The sequence below is a fragment of the Dipodomys ordii genome, unplaced genomic scaffold (genome assembly GCF_000151885.1).
Source record: "Dipodomys ordii isolate 6190 unplaced genomic scaffold, Dord_2.0 Scaffold20, whole genome shotgun sequence".
Lineage (NCBI taxonomy): Eukaryota > Metazoa > Chordata > Mammalia > Rodentia > Heteromyidae > Dipodomys > Dipodomys ordii.
In genome coordinates, this window is record NW_012267236.1 from 7,763,308 (window position 1) to 7,781,066 (window position 17,759).

Here is a 17,759-nt window from a genome sequence, read left to right on the forward strand (position 1 = left end):
CTCTGGGCCTGGGCACTGTCCCTCAGCTCTTCAGCTCAAGGCTAGCGCTCTACCACTTGAGCCACAGCGCCACTTCCCGCTTTTTTCTTTTTGCTTATGTGGTGCTGAGGAATCGAACCCAAGGCCTCATGCATGCAAGGCAAGCGCTCTACCACTGAGCCACCTTCCCAGCCCCCCATTTTTTTCTTTTCTCTATTTCTTTCCTTATTTTCTTCCATTTACTAGTCATTTGTTCTTTCATTTTTTTATTATCTTCAGAAACACCATTTTTCTATCATATGTTAGCACTACAAGGAACAGAGATAACAAAGATAATTGTGTGTTAGCATTGCTAATCAAAGTGATTAGCATTAGTAAAGGACATAGATAGTTTAAAAAATAATATAAAGGCTGAGTATTCACTCAGTAGTGAAGCATTTGTGAGTCCCTTAACACTGAAAGAAAAGAAAAGAAAATCCAGCCAGGTGCCAAGAGTTCACACCTATAATCCTAGCTACTACAGAAGCTGAGATCTAGTATTTCAAATCAAAGCCAGCTCAGGCAGACAAATCCAAGAGACTTTATTTTTTTGGGGGGGTCTGGTCATGGGGCTTGAACTCTGGGCCTGGGTGCTGTCCCTCAGCTCTTCACCTCAAGGCTAGCACTCTACCACTTGAGACACAGTGCCACTTCCGGCTTTTTTCTTATGTGGTGCTGAGGAATCGAACCCAGGGCCTCGAGCATGCAAGGCAAGTGCTCTACCACTGAGCCACTTTCCCAGCCCAAATCCAAGAGACTTTTATCTCCAACTTATCAGCAAAAAGCAGAGGCATTGTAGAGCACCAGCCATGAGCAGAAGAGTGGAAGGGGAGTACAAGGCCCTGAGTTTAAGTCCTGCCCCTACCCCTCCATACCAGCAATCAATCAATCAATAAATAGAAAAAAAGAAGGAAGTCCAGCTTGTCACAGTAGTTTGTGCCTTTAATCTCACCACTTGGCAAAGTGAGGATCATGAGTTTGATATAGGCCATGAGTTCCAAGCCAGCCTGGGCTACATAGCAAGATTGTCTCAATAAAATAAAGCAAGACAAAAATGAAATAAGCTTGACATACATAGTACCTTGTACCTTTAGCCTATCTGGGATTGTGGTTCTAGGCCAGCCTCAGGTAAAAAGTTCAAGAGACCCCCCATCTCAACAGAAAAGCCTGGGCATATAGCATTTTCCTGTCATGTCAGGTACATAGGTAGCATAAATAGGAGAAGCACAGTTCAGACCATTGTGGGTTAAAATGAGACCCTATCTAAAAAATGACCAAAGCAAAAATGGTTGGAGCTATGGATCAAGAGGTGGAGCACCTGCCTAGTAAGCATAAGCCTCTTAAGTTTAAAACCCCAATATATCAAAAGAAATAATAATAGTAGTATTTAACTCCCACTTCCTACATAGGAAAAGAAACTGTATCTCTCTCTTCTCCATTTCTCTCTACTTTAACTCTTTCACTAAAATAAATATTTGCTAAGACTTCAAAAAAAGACATAATAATTATTAGATATAATATAAAGAGCTAAGGAAATATAGTGCATATTTGGCTTTATCCAGAGGAACCTTCAGAATCATGTATTATAAGCAGCAAAAGAGAATATGGGAATGTATTTCATTAATAGTAAAGTCCCCTGTAATGTAAGGTATGTTGACAGTGTCCTAGAACAAATGAGTAAACAAGGTATTAGCTGTGTTCACTAGTGTGGAGGTAGGCAGAGGGCACGGCACATTCACATTCCTTTGAGCTGTAGCAGCCTAAGGAAGTCATATTTGTTCCTTACCAAGGTAATTGTGAAGAACCTATCCTCAGGGACCCGAGTGGTGCTCAAGTCACACTATGGCTATGAGGTAGAAGAGGTGAAGATCTTGGGAAAGGAACGTTATTTGGTGGCTCATACATCAGATACACTGTTGCTGGGAGACCTGAACACCAACCGCCTTAGTGAGGTAAGAACCAAGAATAGAAAGGTGGGGAATGAGGCATCTTGGCTTGCTACTAGTGGGGACCCAAAATGCCTAGGCATAAAACCTTCACAGGAAGCCCTAACATTCAAGGGTTGCTTTCAAGAATGAGAGGTTTAGAATCCTGGGGTGTGAAACTCCATAGTTGGACTCTTTTTATGTCATCTCCCAGAAACATAAGGATCAAGGCAAAAATCTGACAGTGTCTTTTTGATGCACTATAAAATTGATCTTCCTGACTTCCTATTGACATTCTCTTAGCCTTTTCTTAGATAATTATTCCTTTTCCTATGGTTTTCCCTCCTCTCTGTACAGATAGCCTGGCAAGGATCTGGTGGCAATGAGAAGTATTTCTTTGAAAATGAGAATGTGAGTACAACTTGAGTCATGGTCACCATTTTGATGAGCCCCTTTCCTGCTTCTGTAACAGAAGGAAGGCAAAGCCAGGCACTGGTGGCTCACACCTGTCATCCTAGCTACTCAGAGGCTGAAATCTGAGGATCACGATTCAAAGCCAGCCCTGGCAGGAAAGTTTGTGAGACTCTTATCTCCAATTAACTACCAGAAAACTAGAAGTGGTGTTGTTCAAAGTGGTAGAGTGCTAGCCTTAAGCACAAAAGCTCAGGGACAGTGCCCAGGCCCTGTGTTCAAACCCTTTGACTGACAAAAACAACAACAACAAAAGGAAGGCAAATGGCAAGGGATGGGAAGATAGCAGATGAAGAAAGGGGAACGTGGGGCAGACGGAGAACAGAATAAGAAGAAAAGTGAGAGTCACCTTGAGCTATAGCACCCCTCCCCGCACTGTTCTCCTTGCCTTCTTCCCCATTCTTCCCTAGGTGTGCATGATCTTCAATGCTGGAGAGCTGACTCTGGTGGAATACGGGAGTAATGACACGTTGGGTTCTGTGCGCACTGAGTTCATGAACCCTCACCTCATCAGGTAACTTCACAAGGTTCTCTGAATCTTGAAAAATACAAAAAAAAAATCCTTTGGGGTTTCTAAATCTGGTGTCCCCAGGTTAATCTAAAAATTTCACCCCATATCATAGTACAAAGCCCTCAATAGCAACTTTAGTTCATTTTGCCTTACTTACCTCAGCCTTTGTGTTTCAGTGTCCGTATTAATGAGAGGCGCCAGCGAGGAATGGAAGATAATAAGAAATTGGCTTATCTTGTTGATATTAAGACTATTGCTGTAGGTAAGACTCTCATTATTTTTTTTAACAAAATGCATTTACATAACAGGATGTGTTCAGTGGGGAATACAAGAAAATGAGAGGCACCAGGTAAGTATATATCCCCACTCTTACAATAAATATATGAGATATTTAAGCCTATATGAGTGTGCCCATACCTCAACATCAAGGTGTAGATATATAGATGCATATTACATAGGTCTGTCCAGATAATTATGTTCACTTAAGGCTAATGAATTGTAAATAGTAGAAAAGAATTATTAGCAAATTTATGAATTTTCCTGCTTAGATTTTATAGAATCATACTCTTTAGAACTGTTTGGGTATAGTTTGCCATCAGTATCATCAATTTTATCTTTATTTAACATGATCAATTTTCCCTTCCATATTAGTTTTTTTATCATGAAATATTTCAAAGAGATAAAAATAACAGAGAATAGCTCAGTATTCTCTAAAAAGTCTAGGGACTAACTCATCCATGCGGTGTAGCAATAAGAGTGGGACTCTGCAGTCAACCATCCCATTATATATTAATATCAAGTACAGAATGGCTAATGCTCTATTTGCTACCTGTGAGATCTTTCCTAAGTTACTTAACATTTCTATCCTCCAATTTCCTCATTCACCTTAGGGTAACAGAAATAGTATCTATGATACATGACAAGAACTTAGACTAGTTCCTCGTACATAATTAGCACTTAATAAATATTAGCTCATAATAGTAATGATACTCATTTCTTTGACAGTTTGATTTTGTTATGTTTACTGTGGATTCTTTATTTCTCTTCTTGATGGCATATGAGATGTTGATTATCTGCTTTTGAAGCAATTCCATTCTCTAAGGTTTATTATTTAGAATGGAATTGCTGAATCATGAAGGAAATGTTTGTTTGCCTTCAGCGTCACTAAATATTTCCAAATTACTGTCCAAATGGGTTGTGTCAATTTGTACTACCTCAGCAGTTAAGAGTTTCCATTATTCAACATTCTTTCCAATATTTGAAATTACCTGACTTCATGATTTGGCTTACTGATGTATATGAAATGATATTTTATTCTATTGTATTTCATTTATTTATTGAACATTTGGATTTCTTCTGCAAATTGCCCATCCCTATCCATTACCCATTTTAAACTCAAGCTGTCTCTTCTTATTGATTTGAAGTTCTCTACATATGCCTTTGATAGTTGTACTTGCATTGCGGATATTTTGCCTCAGCCTGTGGCTTTTATTTTTCTTTCTTTGGCATCAATAATGTTCAAAATTACTTTTAGTGTTATCTATTTTATCACTTTAAAAATAATTTGTGATTTTTGAGGTCTTATTTAAGAAAGACTTCCTTATTCCCTCTGATACTTAACATTTTTTGCAATTTTGCTTTCCACCTGGAATTTATTTTTATATATAATGTGGGTAGGGATTTAATTATATTTTCCATATGTTTAACTTTTTATAAAGTCAATTCTTCACCCACTATTTTTTTTGTCGGTCGTGGGACTTGAACTCTGGGCCTGGGCACTGTCCCTCAGCTCTTCAGTTCAAGGCAAGCGCGCTCTACTGCTTGAGCCACAGCACCACTTCCAGTTTTCTAGTGGTTTATTGGAGATAAGAGTCTCACAGACTTTCCTGCCCGGGCTGGCTTTGAACCATGATCCTCAGATCTCAGCCTCCTGAGTAGCTAGGATTACAGGCGTGAGCCAGCAGTGCCTGGCTTCACCCACTAATTTTTAATGCCTTCTCTGTCATAATCAAGTTTCTATATTCCATACACACACACAAACACACATACACAAAAGCCTTTTTTTTTTTTGTCAGTCATGGGGCTTGAACTATGGGCCTGGGCACTGTCCCTCAGTTCTTCAGCTCAAGGTTGTTTATTGGGGATAAGAGTCTCATGGACGGGCTGGGAAGGTGGCTCAGTGGTAGAGTGCTTGCCTTGCATGCACATAAGCACCACATAAGCAGAAAAAGCCGCAAGTGGGGCTGAGGCTCAAGTGGTAGAGTGCTAGTCGACAGCTGAAGAACTGAGGGACAGTGCCCAGGCCCAGAGTTCAAGCCCCATGACCGACCAAAAAAAAAAAAAAAAGAGTCTCATGGACTTTCCTGCCCAGGCTATCTTTGAACCATGATCCTCAGATCTCAGCCTCCTTAGTAGGATTACAGGCATGAGCCACCAGTGCCTGGCTCATAAAAGCCTTTTTAAAGATAGTTTTATATTACATATCTGAGCATGGTGGCATATGTCTGTAATCCTAGCTTTTGAGGAGGCAGAGATCAGGAGAATTGCAATTTGAGGTCAGCCCAAACAAAAAGTTTCTTGAAACCCCATAAAAACCAATAAAAGCTGGCAATGGTTGCATGCACCTATCATCCCAGCTAAACAGGAAAGATAATTAGGGGAATCCCAGTCTAAGTCAACCTGGATATAACCTTGAGACCCTACTGGAAAAATAAAAGCATAAAGATCTGGAGACATGCTTCAAGTAGTAAAGCACTTGCAAGTATAGGCCCTTAGTTTTTTTTTTGTTGTTGTTTTTGTTTTTGTCGGTCATGGGGCTTGAACTCTGGGCCTGGGCGCTGTCCTTCAGCTCTTCAGCTCAAGGCGAGCACTCTACCACTTGTGCTACAGTGCCACTTCCAGTTTTCTGGTGGTTTATTGGAGATAGGAGTCTCACAGTCTTTCCTGCCGGGGCTGGCTTTGAACCGTGATCCTCAGATCTCAGCCTCCTGAGTAGCTAGGATTACAGGCATGAGCCACCAGCACCGGACACTTTGCTTGCTTTTTAATTAGAAAATTCACCTGGGTGCTGGTGACTCACACCTGTAATCCTAGACTTAGACTGAGATCCGAGGATCACAGGTCAAAGCCAACCTGGGCAGGAAAGTCTGTGAGACTCTTATCTCCAATTAACTATAAAACCAGAAGTGAAGCTGTGGCTCAAAGTGGTAGGGTGCTACCACTTTGAGCAGAAGAACTCAGGGACAGTGCTCAGGCTCTGAATTCAAGCCCCATGACCAACAATCAATCAGTCAATAAATAAATAAATACATGTTTAAATTTGTCTTATCATTTATAGCTATTAGCCAACATTTGGTCTCTCTATAATGAAGTCAAGCACCTTATATAACAAAGCCAGGCACATTGCCCATTAATGGTTTGTATCAATAAAAAGGTGCAGATGAGCTTTGATCAGGAGACTACCTGAATGCATCCAAGCCAATCTTGATAGTCTACTTTAAGTGTAACCATTTTACACATTGTCTCCCAAGATTTAAACCATATTTATCCTTCACATGGACCAACTTTATTTATTCATGCATTTATTCATGTATTTATTTAGTGCTGGTCCTGGGCTTGAACACAGGGTCTGGGGCACTGTTCCTCAGTTTTTTGGCTCAAGTCTAGTGCTCTACCCACTTGAGCCAGAGCTCACTTACAGATTTTTGGTGATTAATTGGAGAGAAAGAGTCTCATGGACTTCCCTGCCTATGCTGGCTCCAAATCATGATCCCTACAGATCTCAGCCACCTGAATATCTAGGATTACAGGCACTGTAATCCTAGCTGACACCTGATCTTCATTTTTTTTATTATTTTAAATGTGATGTACAGAGAGGTTACAGTTATGTAAGTCAGGTAAAGATCACATTTCTTGGAGGAGGCAACAATGCTTGATAAGAAATGTACTCATGGGCTGGGAAGGTGGCTCAGTGGTAGAGCACTTGCCTTGCATGCCTGAGGCCCTGGGTTCGATTCCTCAGCACCACATAAGCAAAAAGAAAAAAGCCGGAAGTGGCGCTGTGGCTCAAGTGGTAGAGCACTAGCCTTGAGCTGAAGAGCTGAGGGACAGCGCCCAGGCCCAGAGTTCAGGCCCCACGACCAGACCCAAAAAAAGAAAGAAAGAAATGTACTCATTATTTTGCCCATGTAATTGTAACTCCTCTGTATGGTGTTTCACAATTAAAAAAAAAAAAAAGATTACATTTCTTTTTGGACAATGTCACTCTGCCCCTTGCTCCTTCCCAGTTCTGGTCTTTTTTAGCCAAGGCTGGCCTTTCCTCTGTGGGCTTTCCTGCCTTAACTTCAGCCTTTCAAGTGCTAGGGTTACAGGAGTGGGCTGCCATTCAGCCCCACCTAGCTTTAGTCAGAAACTTAGAGCTGGGAATGTAGCTTAAAGGTAGAGTGTTTGCCTAGCATGCATGAGGCCCTGAGTTCAATTCCTTGGTACCACATAAACAAAAAATAAGATTTCAGCTGGGTGTCAGTGACTCATGCCTGTAATCTTAGCTACTCAGGAGGCTGAGATCTGAGGATCTTAGTTCAAAGCCAGCCTGGGCTGAAAAGTCCTCATGAGATCTTATCTCCAATTAACCAGCTGAAAACTGGAAGTGGTACTGTGGCTCAAAGTAGTAGAGTGCTAGCCTTGTGCAAAAGAGCTCAGGAACAGCACCCAGGCCCTGAGTTCAAGCCCCAGGACCAACAACAACAACAAAAGAACTTGTTTTGTCTGTGGGCCTTCCCCACACCCACTGTGCAGTGCTCTTACACCATAGGCACTCAACTGTCCAGGCAACTTTTTGGAAGGAAGATGATCATCAGGTCACTTTATTTATCAGCTTTCTCTCACTAACATGCAGCAACAGGCTTATCCTTAATGTGCTAAGTGCTGCTTTTCAGAGAATTTCATGAGTAGCAAAAGGCATTTGCTCAGAACTTCTCAGCATCAGAGGCAAATGCAAGTTACAGAGAGGAATCACATTTCTTGATAGGGCTGGACTTTAGTGTACTATATGCTTAAACAAAACCACCTACAATTCTAGATAAGACCTGGTTTTCTTACACATCCTAGCTGAATTATGTATTTCCTGCCCTACTGATACACTCTGGACTGGTACAGCATTCTTTTTTTGTTTGTTTGTTTTTTGTTTTTGTCAGTCATGGGGCTTGAACTCTGGGCCTGGGCGCTGTCCCTCAGCTCTTCAGCTCAAGGCGAGCGCTCTACCACTTGAGCTACAGCGCCACTTCCGGTTTTCTGGTGGTTTATTGGAGATAGGAGTCTCACGGTCTCTCCTGCCTGGGCTGGCTTTGAACCGCGATCCTCAGATCTCAGCCTTCTGAGTAGCTAGGATTACAGGCGTGAGCCACCAGCGCCCGGCTAGGTACAGCATTCTTAAAGCCCAACAATGATGTGGGGGGAGTGGAGGAGTATGGGAGTATGGGAAGGGATGGGAAGGGGAAACAACAAGGAGGCAACAGTGCTTGATAAGAAATGTACTCGTTATCTTGCCCATGTAATTGTAACTCCTCTGTACGGTATTCTCACAATTAAAAAAAATGATTGCAAGACCAAACCTTTCTTACCCTCTCTTCTTTCTAGTGGATCTGATGGGTGGCTACAACATTGGTACCATCAGCCATGAGAGCCGTGTGGATTGGTTGGAACTTAATGAGACTGGGCACAAGCTCCTCTTCAGGGACCGGAAACTTCGTGTAAGAAGAATTTCAAGCCTTAAGCCCTGCCTAGTCCATAAAGGATGTGAGACAGCTGTTACCAGGATTAGGGATGTCAACAGGGGCATCATTTCTTGGCTCTATATGTCTTTGGCATAGCAAAAGGTACAGAAGGATCAATATTCTTTGAATCCAGTATCACAACATGTCTTCTGATGGTAACAAAGCCAGAGGAGATTTTGAAAGTTGATTTCTCTTTCACTATTAGCAAGTCTGTGTCCTCGTGCAACATCCTCGCTCTGCTGTCCTTCTCGTGTTTAGTTGACCTTTGCCCAGAGCTGTTGCTCTTCAGTGACAGTTACCTGATGGCATTGAAGCTAGCTTGAGCCCCTTTATTGATTCTCAATATGGTATTGCCAAAGAGTTTAACCTTGGAGTCAAAGAGAAGTCTAATGATTGCTCACAGTGAAAGTTTATCACAAGTCTCCCAACCATCTAATTTGTCTAGGGGCCTTACATAGTAATCCAAGTTGGTAACTCAGGTCCAAAGTTATTCTAAGAATGAAAATCTGGACTTCACTTAACTTCAGTTGCTTCAATGTGTACCTTTGCTATTTTTAGTCATCTCTTGTTTGGCCAGGGTACAAACTCACTATAAACTTCAAAGTTTGCAGGTGAATAAGCTTTGAAATTCAGCATGTCCTGACTGCTAGGAAATGGCCTCAGTCATAAGGCACCCCTACTTCCTTCTCATTGTGCTCTCTGCTTCTTTCTTCAGTTACATCTGTACGACATTGAAAACTGCTCTAAGACAATGATCCTCAACTTCTGCTCCTATGTGCAGTGGGTTCCAGGAAGTGATGTGCTGGTAGCTCAGAACCGGAACAGCCTATGTGTCTGGTACAACATTGAGGCACCTGAGAGGGTCACCATGTCCTCTATAAGGGTATGTTAACCCAGGGGACCTCAGACATAGTGTCAAGCAAACTACAGCCCTTAGGGAGCCTAAAGGTTCCTTGGTTTTCTCTGTCTACCTCCCGTATTCTCTGTAATGGAGTTGTCAAGTGAAGCTTAGACTCCTTCCCCGTGGTGGACTAGACTCCAGAATCATCTTCATTCAGATTCCTAGAATATGAGTGACCATTCTAGTGGTCCTAGTATTTCATTGAATCCTACGTAGAGTTCTCTCTATGCTGTAAGATAGGTTCTTGGTACGAGGTGAGATTCCATGCCATATTCACTGTTAGAAGCCATTCAGAATTCCCTTTTTTCTCAGAGTGCAGATGACACCCTCTGTAATGTGCTTGTTCTCTCTCTCTCTCTTTCTTTATTTTTCTCTTCCTTTGCCCGCCCTCCCTCCTGAACATCGCTGTTCCTCCCCTATTCTCTGGTCTCCATCAGAATTCTTTTTTTTTTGGGGTCCGGTCATGGAGCCTGAATTCTGGGCCTGGGCACTGTCCCTCAGCTCTTCAGCTCAAGGCTAGTGCTCTACCACTTGAGCCACAGCGCCACTTCCGGCTTTTTTCTTTTTGCTTATGTGGTGCTGAGGAATCGAACCCAGGGCCTCAGGCATGCAAGGCAAGTGCTCTACCACTGAGCCACCTTCCCAGCCTCTTGATTTTTATTTTTTGGGGGTTTGAGTGTATGCATATAATCTTTTTCTGTGTGTGTGGTAGTAGGGTTTGAACTCATTAATGGCAAGCGATTATAGTACCACTGAGCCACATCTCCAGCCTTTTTCTGAACTAGTTATTGAGCCACATCTCGAGCCTTTTTCTGAACTAGTTATTTTTAAAATAGGATTTCACTTCCTGCCCAGGCACTTACCAAGACTGTGATGTACCTATTTTAGGCTTCTCATCTTAGCTCCGTTGACAGGCATGACCATTCAACTTCTCTATGATCTTCCATTCTTTTTTTTTGGGGGGGGTGGGTCATGGGGCTGTCCCTCAGCTCTTCAGCTCAAGGTGAGTGCTCTACCACTTGAGCCATAGCACCACTGATCTTCCCTTTTTTTTGTTGTTGTTGGTTGTGGGGCCTGAACTCTGGGCCTGGGCACTGTCCCTCAGCTCTTCAGCTCAAGGCATGTGCTCTACCACTTGAAGCACAGTGCCCTCTTATGGATTTTTCTGCTTATGTGGTGCTGAGGAATCAAACCCAGGGCCTCATGCATGCAAGGCAAGCACTCTACCACTGAGCCACCTTCCCAGCCCTGATCTTCCCATTTTTAAGACTCCTGCATAGCTAAGATTACAGGTGTGAGCCATTGGTGCCCAGCTCTTTAAAATATTAAAAGCCTAAAATAGACATAATTTCCACCAGAGTTGGTTCATGTTCACTTTAGCAGGAATCAAAGTTTTGTTTCTGCTAGTCCTGGGGCTTAAACTCAGGGACTAGGCACTGCCTCTGAGCTCTTTTGCTCAAGGCTGTTGCTCTACCACTTGGAGACACAACTCTACTTCCAGTTTTCTGGTATTTAATTGAAGATAAGAGTTTCATGGACTTTCCTTCCCAGGCTAACTTTGAACTGTGATCCTCGTATCTCAACCACTTGAGTAGCTAGGATTACAGGCGTGAGCCTCTGGTGCTGGCATGAAATCAAAACATTTTAAGGATCCATATTTCTTGGTAGAGTGCTTGCCTAGTATGCATGAAGCCCTGGGTTCAATTACTTAGTATCACATAAACAGAAAAAACTCAAGTGGTAAAGTGCTGGCTTTGAGCAAAAGTTCAGGGACAGTACCTAGGACCTGAGTTCAAGCTCCAGGACTGGCCAAAAAAAAAAAAAAAATACCTAGCCTATGGTGGTACTAGAAGAAGTGGATTTACACTTTGTCAGTGTACCCCAAAGCATTGTTGCTGTCATAGTTAAGAATATACTTTAACCCTAGAACATTGCCACAGATGAGTTTTTTTTTATCTGCTTGAGAGAAACCAAGATTCAGGGAAACAAGGCCCACTGTAATATTCTCAGTGTATGAGTGCTAGAGTCAGGTGAGGGTAAGGTCTCTTCTACACTGATTAGGTGGAAACACTAATTTGGAATTTGGGTGGGGTGGGAACTGACTTTTACAGGGTGATGTTGTTGGTCTGGAGCGGGGCGGGGGAAAGACTGAAGTGATGGTGACAGAAGGTGTGACTACAGTTGCCTATACACTGGATGAGGGCCTTATCGAGTTTGGAACAGCCATTGATGATGGCAACTATATCCGGTGAGCGGCTGCTAATAACCATTGCAGGAATGGGTGAGTCTGGGTCTGAGAGAGGTGCACGGGGGATAGGGGGGGGTGGCTTATAAAACTAACTGTATGTAATCATAGTCATGTGGGCCAGGGAAATGACTAGACAGTTGTCTGCCTCCTACCTTTCTCTTTGCCTAGCACCACTATTCCTCTGTGTCTTCCAGACCCTGCCCTCATTCCTTATGCTTTGCTTTTCTCCCTTTCCAGGGCAACAGCCTTCTTGGAAACCCTGGAAATGACCCCGGAAACAGAGGCAATGTGGAAAACCTTGAGTAAACTGGCTCTAGAGGCAAGGCAGCTACACATTGCTGAGAGGTGAGGCAGACTTGTAGAAGTGAGGTGCCAGGCAGCTAGGAAGGCTGACCTGTGAGTGGCTCTTCTGTGGGCTGTTCCTATGCAGTGTTTAGGCACTGCTTCCTTTCCACCTGCCTGAAATATGAAAGCCATGGTGCATGTATTCCAGACACCTTCCATCCTAGATCACAAGAGTCTTCTACTAATTTTGTTTCCATTTCTTGCAACTAAGTCCTCCTTAAGAGGTTTTAACACCCACTCCCTTAATTCTATATATGGATGTGTACATTCCAGATGTGATACAAGACTTAAGTTCAAACCTTGGTTCCACTTAACCAACTTATGTTACCTCAGAGATGTTATTTGTCCATTTCAAATCTGGGTTTTGATTTTCTCTGTGTAAAATAACAATAGTAGTGTTTACTTCATGGGATGGCAAAGAAGAATGTAAGTGGTAGATAGTGAAGAACAAGTGAGAGAATCTGTACAAAGAACATAGGATTGTAAGTTCCCCCCATGTAGACTACAGAAAGTCCTAATGGCTCTGTCTTCAAAACATATCCCTCACCCTACTGTCTGCCCACTAGTGCAGACCACTTTCATCTCCCATTTGCAGTAGGGCAAAACCTTTTAATTAATTTCACTGGCACTAGTTTTGTATCCCTACAATCCATTCATCCCAAAGCAGACAAGGAAGTTTTTTAAAAAATTAGATTGTATCATGTTGTGCTCCAGATCTACCAGTGGCTCATTGCAAGTATTTGGCCTCCTCCTCATACCAGTTTTCTATATACCCATTCATCTCAGCCACACTGGCATCCTCGGGCCCTTGAGCATGACTTTTCCCTACCTTACCATGACTGGATCTTTCCTGTAGTCAGGTCTTGACTCAAACATTAGGTCCTCAGAAAAGCCTTCTCTGACTACCAACTTAAATGGGCCCCTCTGTCACAGATGACAGTATCACCATGGTTAATGTTACTTTACATTCTATCACGTTACCTTTGTTTACTTCTGTTTGTCTCTACTAGGATGAAAGTTCTCTGAGAGCAAGACCCTCTTTCTTATTCCCTTTTGGGCCTCCAGTGATAAGAACAGTGCCTGGGCCAGTAATAAATGCTCAATGTATATTTGCTGAACCAATCACTTAATGCTGTTCCTATAATAATGTCACTGTTGCTGTCATTGCCTCCATGTTATAGGTGCTTTTCTGCTTTGGGCCATGTAGCCAAAGCTCGATTCCTGCATGAGACCAATGAGATTGCAGATCAGGTGTCCAGGGAATATGCAAGTATCATCCTCTTAACTCGTTCAGTCTCCCAAGCTGAGATTTCTTTTAGTATTACTTCCATGTTTCCTAGTTTTCTACCCATTCCCAGTGTCTTCTGCTTGCCTACCCCTCCTCTTCCCACAAGTTGGAACATTTTTTACTTGCTTGTGAAACTCCAGACCTCTACACTCCATAAAAGCTTTTAGCTTCTCAAGTCTATTAGCTTTCAGTCCCTATAACCTTCTTGTCTCGGCCCAGAATAGCCAGACTTCCTTTTGCCTTGAAGGGTGGAGAAGGAACAGACTTCTATCAGGTCCGAGCACGTCTAGCCATGCTGGAGAAGAACTACAAATTGGCTGAAATGATCTTCTTGGAACAGGTAATAGAGAAAGGCAGGATAAAAGAGAGAATCTGGGAAGGAAGAAGGAAAACTCAGAGGATGAAAGAGCACTGGTCAGCTGAGCTTCTAAAAGTTGGAGGAGAATCTTGGTAAAAGTTTGGGGAGTTAGTTTCTCTCCTTCCTTAATTTCCTTATCCTGTATTAGTGTTTTTGTAGGCAAACTTCTTCCTTTGGGCTTCAGTTACTTCTTTCTTTTATTAACAGCCCCCTCTGCTCCACAGTTTCTTTTGGCAATTCCTTTTTTTTTTTTTTTTTTTTGCTGGTCGTGGGGCTTGAACTCTGGGCCTGGACACTGTCCCTCAGCTCTTCAGCTCAAGGCTAACGCCCTATCACTTGAGCCACAGAGCCATTTCCAGCTTTTTTCTGCTTATGTGGTGCTGAGGAATCGAACCCAGGGCCTCATGCATGCAAGACAAGCACTCTACCACTGAGCCACCTTCCCAGCCCTCTTGGCAATTCTTGTAAATCTGGTTCTGTGGAGTCCCAAACTTACACAGTCTGAGGAGCCTTCTTTAAGAAGAATTGCCTTGGGCCAGGCATCAGTGGCTCACACCTCTAATCCTAGCTAGTAAGGAGGCTAAGATCTGGGGATCACAGTTCAAAGCCAGCCTGGGCAGGAAAGTCTGTGAGACTCTTATCTCCAATAAACAACTAGAAAACCGGAAGTGGTGCTGTGGCTCAAGTGGTAGAGTGCTCACCTTGAGCTGAAGAGCTGAGGGACAGTGCCCATGCCCAGAGTTCAAACCCCATGACTAACAAAAAAATGAAGAAGAAGAAGAAGAAGGAAGAAGAGGAGCAGCAGCAGCCTTGGAAAAAAATTCTCTCTATATATAAGAGCCCAGAAGCTTAAGCTTTTTTTTAGATTCATGTAAACCACTTCTGGAGGTCAGTGGGAGAACATGTGCTTAACATGTGTAAGGCCCTGGGTCCAATACCTGGGCATTGCAGAAAAGGACAGAGACAGAGACAGAGAATGATTGGTCTACCTCTGTGCAGTAACTAAAGGATGAGCCTTCTTCACCATGCTGAGCAGGGCTCATTGACTTGATTCTCTGTCTTCTTTCCCTCTGTCTAGAATGCTGTAGAGGAGGCTATGGACATGTACCAGGAGCTGCACCGTTGGGATGAGTGCATTGCTGTGGCTGAAGCCAAGGTACTGCTTCTGTCTTCTCCATACTTGTCCAGAATTTAGTTTCACCAAGAGGTTTCAACTTCTTATCAAGGAATTGGAATACGTCTAGGACCTAATTGTTGAGGAATTAGGATGACGGTGACTTGGGAAGATCCACTGTTTCTGAGGGATTGGAGAGGCAGGGTTAACAAAAGGGCAAGGAGGAGGAATGTGTGTCCTGGCTCTCTCCATATGTGTCCAGGGACATCCATCCCTGGAGAAGTTACGCCGGGATTACTACCAGTGGTTGATGGACACACAGCAAGAGGAGCGTGCAGGTGAACTACAGGAGAGCCAAGGAGATGGGCTAGCAGCTATCAGCCTCTACCTTAAAGCTGGACTCCCTGCCAAAGCTGCACGGCTGGTGTTGACCCGAGAGGAATTGCTAGCCAACACAGAGCTAGTAGAGCACATTACCACAGCCCTCATTAAGGGGGAACTGTACGAAAGGGTATGGCTAACTTCCTTTTCCTAATCCTCAACTCCAGGGCTTTGTAAACCTCTCCCACCCACCTCCAGATGAGTCTTTGAGTGTATAGCCCTCCCTGTCTTCCAGAATTCCTTCTTTTTTAAGAACTGATTCTTGATTCTTTGTGTTGTAGGGGTTTCATTGTAGTAATATGTGTTAACAGGCAGGTGATCTCTTTGAGAAGATTCGAAATCCACAGCGGGCCCTTGAATGCTATTGTAAAGGCAACGCATTCATGAAAGGTACTAGCTGCCCACAGTCATTTTTTTTTCTGTTGTATACTTTTGCTCACTCAGTCCCCATACCCCCCAAACTTCTTTTTGGGTATCCATTTAGGTTGACTGGCTTTAGTTTTCCTGCAATTCTCCACTTCTCACCCATTCTCTATGCTTCATTTTCCTCTCCAATTATCCTGAGTCCCATCACTGAAATTCTGAACCAAGTGTCTTCTCTACCTGGCAGCGGTGGAGTTGGCTCGATTGGCCTTCCCAGTAGAGGTGGTGAAACTGGAGGAGGCCTGGGGGGACCATTTGGTGCAGCAGAAGCAGCTTGATGCAGCCATCAATCACTATATTGAAGCCAGGTATGGTAGCATGGAAGTATAATTGAGATTTGGGTGTGATAAGAGAGGTGGAGTCAAGAGAGGACACTTCAGCTTAATACAGGGGCAGAAAACATCTGACCTATGGCCATAGAAAGCCAAAGAAATCACTTAATATGTGATATAATAGATACTTCTTGTCTGTTGCCTGTGGTATCTCTGTGCTGATAACTTTTCATGGCTCTAAAATGATGTTATAAATGTACAAAATGCTCTTGGTAGAAAAAAAATTTCCCTAGCCCCAGGCCTCAAGAGGAGATCTCAAAATGTAGATTGGAGTGTGTTTAAGGGGTCTCTACTTCCATTCGTCTTCCTCTTTCCTCATACATATTTATCTTTCCTAACTATGCCAGGTGCTCCATTAAAGCAATTGAGGCTGCCCTGGGTGCCCGCCAATGGAAGAAGGCAATTTATATATTAGATCTACAGGACCGGAACACTGCATCTAAATACTATCCTCGTGTGGCCCAACACTATGCATCTCTGCAGGAGTATGAGGTGAGCAAGAACCTTCTCTGCAGCATGAGACAATGCAGTTCAGAATAGCAAGGAGAGAACCCAAGACAGGAAGTGGAGGAGCATCCAGAATAGCCAGCTCACCAAATTCTTTCTGAAATGGAAAGAGCAGTTTACTTCCCCAATTGCATCCAGCATGACACAGACACCCCTTCTAAATATATAAAAGTGATTGCCACCTATCTTATTGTGCCAACTCAAGTGATTCTTCATGAGTAATTCCAGCATAGCTGGAGAGAGGAATCTTCTTGCATTGCAGAAATATGAGGCCCTTTAGATTTTTACTGTATCATCTTTATTCTGCAGTACTAGGATTTGAACTCAGGACTTTGTGATTGCTAGGCAGGCACTCTACCACTTAAGCCATACCCCCACACACCTTTTTTTGCTTTGTGTTATTTTTTGGATAGGTTTTTTTTGTTTCTGTCTGGGGCTAGCTGATCCTCCTACATAGGCCTTTTACATTGCTGGGATTACTGAGCTAGTCTTTTTCCTAAACAGCAAAAGGTACAATTCACTCATACTCATCTTTACTTCTCTATTATCTCTAATATCCCAGCTGAGGTTTATTTCTTCTTCTTATTAGTTAGCTTAACTCTGTTGCCCTGACCTTTTGTGTCTTATATCAACTACAGATTGCTGAGGAGCTCTATACTAAGGGAGACCGGACCAAAGATGCTATAGACATGTACACCCAGGCTGGAAGATGGGAACAAGCCCACAAGGTAAAGCCTATCATTCTGGAAAGCATGTGGACTTGGGAGCTGGGCAATCTGAACTGGTTTTGCTCTTGTACTATCCTCCAGTTAGTGGGGACAGAAAGAGTAAGAAAATGGAATGTATTTCCCCAATTACAAGGCCTCACAGAAAATAATTCTCTGTAACTTATGGAGTTGGCCTTCTGTACACTAGTGGAGTGTCAGTACCCAATCTTCCATGATAGTTGGAAGAGCTCAAAGTTCCCAAACAGGCAGGTTTCCTCAGAAATTGGCTCTGTGTGTCTGTACAGCTGGCAATGAAGTGTATGAGACCAGAAGATGTGTCCGTGCTGTATATAACCCAGGCCCAAGAAATGGAGAAGCAGGGCAAGTACCGTGAGGCTGAAAGGTAAGTGTGGCCACACAGGTGGTTTGAAGGGAAGTGAGGCATCAGAGATAGGA

General features: G+C 43.1%; 1 protein-coding gene across 1 annotated transcript in view; it reads left to right on the top strand.

Moving 5' to 3' along the window:
• The window catches only part of Ift172 (intraflagellar transport 172), a 39,101-nt gene that overhangs the window by 9,485 nt on the left and 11,857 nt on the right, over positions 1-17,759 (top strand). The window contains exons 8-24 of the mRNA XM_013013532.1: positions 1,809-1,970; positions 2,301-2,354; positions 2,825-2,928; positions 3,102-3,187; positions 8,563-8,675; positions 9,415-9,582; positions 11,712-11,848; positions 12,086-12,193; positions 13,375-13,459; positions 13,729-13,821; positions 14,918-14,995; positions 15,216-15,464; positions 15,646-15,724; positions 15,945-16,065; positions 16,437-16,581; positions 17,235-17,324; positions 17,609-17,706. Of these exons, the coding sequence (XP_012868986.1) occupies positions 1,809-1,970; positions 2,301-2,354; positions 2,825-2,928; positions 3,102-3,187; positions 8,563-8,675; positions 9,415-9,582; positions 11,712-11,848; positions 12,086-12,193; positions 13,375-13,459; positions 13,729-13,821; positions 14,918-14,995; positions 15,216-15,464; positions 15,646-15,724; positions 15,945-16,065; positions 16,437-16,581; positions 17,235-17,324; positions 17,609-17,706 (1,970 nt within the window). The remainder of the gene's footprint in view (positions 1-1,808; positions 1,971-2,300; positions 2,355-2,824; positions 2,929-3,101; positions 3,188-8,562; positions 8,676-9,414; positions 9,583-11,711; positions 11,849-12,085; positions 12,194-13,374; positions 13,460-13,728; positions 13,822-14,917; positions 14,996-15,215; positions 15,465-15,645; positions 15,725-15,944; positions 16,066-16,436; positions 16,582-17,234; positions 17,325-17,608; positions 17,707-17,759) is intronic.